Source organism: Corythoichthys intestinalis, chromosome 4 (assembly GCF_030265065.1).
Source record: "Corythoichthys intestinalis isolate RoL2023-P3 chromosome 4, ASM3026506v1, whole genome shotgun sequence".
NCBI classification, from domain to species: domain Eukaryota; kingdom Metazoa; phylum Chordata; class Actinopteri; order Syngnathiformes; family Syngnathidae; genus Corythoichthys; species Corythoichthys intestinalis.
Genome location: NC_080398.1, coordinates 13952257 through 13956089, shown reverse-complemented (window position 1 = coordinate 13956089; position 3833 = coordinate 13952257). Strand labels below are relative to the sequence as shown.

General features: G+C 36.4%; 1 protein-coding gene across 3 annotated transcripts; it reads right to left on the bottom strand.

Moving 5' to 3' along the window:
* Window positions 1–348: 348 nt before the first annotated feature.
* Window positions 349–3833, bottom strand: LOC130914487 (chemerin-like receptor 1). Of its 3 annotated transcripts, none has more exons than XM_057833726.1 (3): window positions 3611–3833; window positions 2799–2929; window positions 349–2227 (listed from the first exon to the last, which is right to left on the bottom strand). In XM_057833726.1, exon 3 carries the CDS (start codon window positions 2214–2216, stop codon window positions 1119–1121), a length of 1098 nt encoding a protein of 365 aa, XP_057689709.1. In that variant the 5' UTR covers window positions 2217–2227; window positions 2799–2929; window positions 3611–3833; the 3' UTR covers window positions 349–1118. The 3 variants fall into 3 exon arrangements, with proteins under 3 accessions (XP_057689709.1, XP_057689711.1, XP_057689710.1); XM_057833728.1 differs by having other exon boundaries at window positions 2799–2861; XM_057833727.1 differs by having other exon boundaries at window positions 3600–3618.

Below are 3833 nucleotides of genomic sequence, written 5' to 3'. Positions count from 1 at the left end.
GAGGGACCAGATTTGACGTTTTTTTCTTCAGATGAGTTGGCGAGTTGGGAAGAGTGACAGGTTGACAGCGCAAACGGCGGAAGAGTGGGGTGTGTGACGTACTGTATGACGTGGCCCTTTGTATTGTTCAAGGGGGAACTGAGTGGCATGCCTGAAAATATTGAACTGAACTAGTTTATTGTCAATTTTTTGGAAAAGACTTTTTTTCAATGTTTTATATATATATATATATATATATAATATATATATATTTTTTTAATAGCAATTTTAAATACGCGTTCTCTTGGCTACAATGTTATGTTTATTGAATGGTACTGACGCAAAAATAACCGTTAATGATTACAGTCTTCCCGATACGCTCACAATGCAAGGCAAGGCAAATTTATTTGTATTGCACAATTCAACACAAGGCAATTCAAAGTGCTGTACATCACATGAGATCCACCTGCTGTGATAAAATGATTCGTCATTCACCTGTGCAATACGTGTTTAGCTGTGACATCTATGACATCAGGGCTAAATATCATCATCGACATAGGACATTGACAAAAACCAAAGTTGACCTAAATGTTAGACGGCCTACTCCTGGCGGCAAGCAAGCCGAACAAGGTGGCTTCCAGTGAAACGATCGTGAAAAAAATGTGACGAAGACAGAAACTCATCATGCAGGAAAAATCAATAGAAGTAAACCACAGCAAATACTGATGAATACATTTAAATGATGCTTTATATACTCAAAGCTTGATGTGGCTCAGTTTAGAACCTGGAAGTGGCAGACTCCAGGAGGCTTTTCTCATTGCTCTGTGCTACTAATATTAGTGGGCATGGAAAATCATTGTGAAAGGTGGATACTTGCATAAAACGGTTACAAAAGCGATTGCAATAAAATTAAAAAATATTTCATGGAGGCTTTAACAAAGACACACTCTATTTGTGACCAATCTTGTGCATAAAAGAGTCTCAGATATTGGAAAATGACTTGCATCTTAAATTACTTCTATTAACAATTACAGATAAAAGGGTGAATCAATGTTTTTGGCACTTGCTTTTAAAATGATCTTCTTTTTGTATGTCACGCAATTTTTCTGTGATAGGGCTCATTTGTTTTTGTTTTTTAATTAACTATTTGCATTACCTTGACTGGTTTCAACTGTCTTTGAATCTGCATGAGAGTCTTCCTCCTGGAAAGCATTCTCCAGTGCTCTCAAAATTGATTTGAATGCTTTATCCTTAAAATCTTGTCCCATGAACACATAGAGAAACGGATTAAGGCAACTGTTGATATAGGCCAAGCTTGTGGCTATTGGACTCCCGATCATTACAACTTTTTGGAGTTCTACACTTGTAAGCCTATGACTGGTTACTTCCATTAAAACAAGGATGTGAAAGGGAGCCCAGCAGAGGAAAAAAACAATTATAATAGCAGCAATGATCTTAAAAGTGCGACTTGATCGGCCAACCAGGTTGAGATTCTTTCTGATGCGATGGATGATGACAGCATAACAGGCGACAATGATGCTGAAGGGGATTGCAAAACTTAGGAAGAAGCGAGTCAGGGCTAGGGACTGATGGCGAAACAGTCGAAGCTGATTCAACTCGGGTGTGAAGTCATCAGAAAATGCATAGTTGTTGAAGCAGTTAATAACATCTTTGCTGAAGAACGACGGTCCTGTGTCCCTGAAGACGAATGGTGGAATGCTTAGAATCAGAGCCACTACCCAAACACAAAGACTCACATGGGAAGCCCTCTTGACCCTACGGTGGTTCTGGGCCCAAACAGGGAACACCACAGCCACACATCGGTCGATACTTATCACCATTAATATGTAAACACTGGCATACATGTTAAGAGTGCTAACTGCAGTATTAAGCTTACACATGAATGTCCCGAAAGGCCAGTGGAATTTCAAAGCGATGTAGACCGCACTCAGTGGAAGGAAAGCTGTGAAGAGGAAGTCAGCCACAGCAAGGTTGAGGAACCATACAGTGTTAACAGTTTTCTTCATCATGAATCCTGTTACCCAGATCACCAAGCCATTGCCCAGCACACCCAGGATAAAAGCCAGAGAGTAAATGACAATTGACATGATGTTGAGAGAGTGATTCAACCGAGTATAGAAGATTTCTGTTTCATAGTCAGAAAGATCATTTGGCCCGTCTTCTTCAGTTGCAGCTGTTCTGTTAATGTCAAAGCTAGTTGGAGTTATGGCCGCCATTTTCTTGGAATCTGCAAAGAGAAATACCATTCTTTTCAGGCCCCTGAGTCAGTGCAACATTGACGTAAAAATTGTATATCTTGAACTCTTAAAAATAAAAGTAGAACTGATTCATAATACTGATGCAACATGTTGCAAGTTCCTTTTGTGGTTACTTCCTCATCTTAAAAAATGTAGACCCAAAACCAGACTCATTCTTTATTTGTGACTTAACCAAAAGATATAAATGAAGGAAAACCATCATTTATGCCGCTTAATAAATAAAGGTGTGCCTCAGAGTTATTTCATAAGTACTCTTACTTAATATGCTGTATGTGACAAATGGAAAATTTCGACATGAAGATGACACGATGATGGTGATTTTTGTCTTGAAATGCATTTTTTGAGAGGTGAAGCCATTTGTTGTCTCAGCATTGTTTCCAAATTACAAAGTGCTACTGAGGTCGGGAACAAACTTTACAAGAACGAAATCTCACAATACAATACCAAGCAAAGATGTCACAATAATATCCCTAAATAATGACGATCTTAAAATCATTTACGCCATCTAATGTGTTTCGTAAAAAAGTAAAGTTGACATACCTGCAAAATGGTTGGGAATCACTGGTCCAAATCGCCAGAAAATCTTTCCACACAAGTTATCAGCTAACCAAGAAAAAAATCCAAGAAGCAGAATAATACTGGATTAGTCTTTGCCAGTGTCTTCAAAAGTCCTGTTTAAACATTATGCATGTTAGAAAAACTGAACTGGACACACAAGCTATAACATGTTAAAAAAAAAAAAAGTATTTAATTCTTTACATCTCAGGATGCTATAAATAAAGGTACATCTCAATAAAGTCGAATATTGTGCAAAACTTGATTCATTTCCAAAGTTTAAATATAAACATTAAAACAAATATTTGAAAAGATTATGTAACAAAGAGCTGTGATAGGCTCCAGCAACCCTGCAACCCTCATGAGTATGAGTGGCTCGGAAAATGAATAAATGAATGAATGTATGAATATATCTGCCCCAGGAAATTATTTAACAAAAACATATAAAAACAACATCAAACAATAAGCACATATAAAACAAAATAGATCCCAGACAACACAGACAATTTTTCCCCCCTCAGAAACAATTTAGATTGTGTCATAGCATAACGCTGACTTAAATTATGACTCTTACAGATAGTCCATTTGAATAGTTAGAATATTACATTAGAAACAATAAATTTGATTTTTTATATGGAAATGGGTATAGTCATTCTTAATTGACTTCGTATAAATAAATATGAGTTTTGCTTTTAAATTAAACTACTATAATGAAAGAACTTTTAAATTATATTCCAATTTACTGAGTTATACCAAACTGATGAACAAACTTTAATAATAACATACATGTACAGTACCTTTCTCGGAGCTCTCTTATGGTGAAAATACAAGAAAAGAAGAAGTTACATGAGTTAATCACACTAATTAAGCAACTAGTGTGATGACACAAGTTCAGTTGTGCAAATCGCTGTGTCCGATTTAAGGTGTTAAATCACATTTTTGTGGATTCTTTCACCTAAGAATAATATTGAAACTTTTTGAAATCAACAAAATGCATTTCGTGATACACGAAGCAAAGGA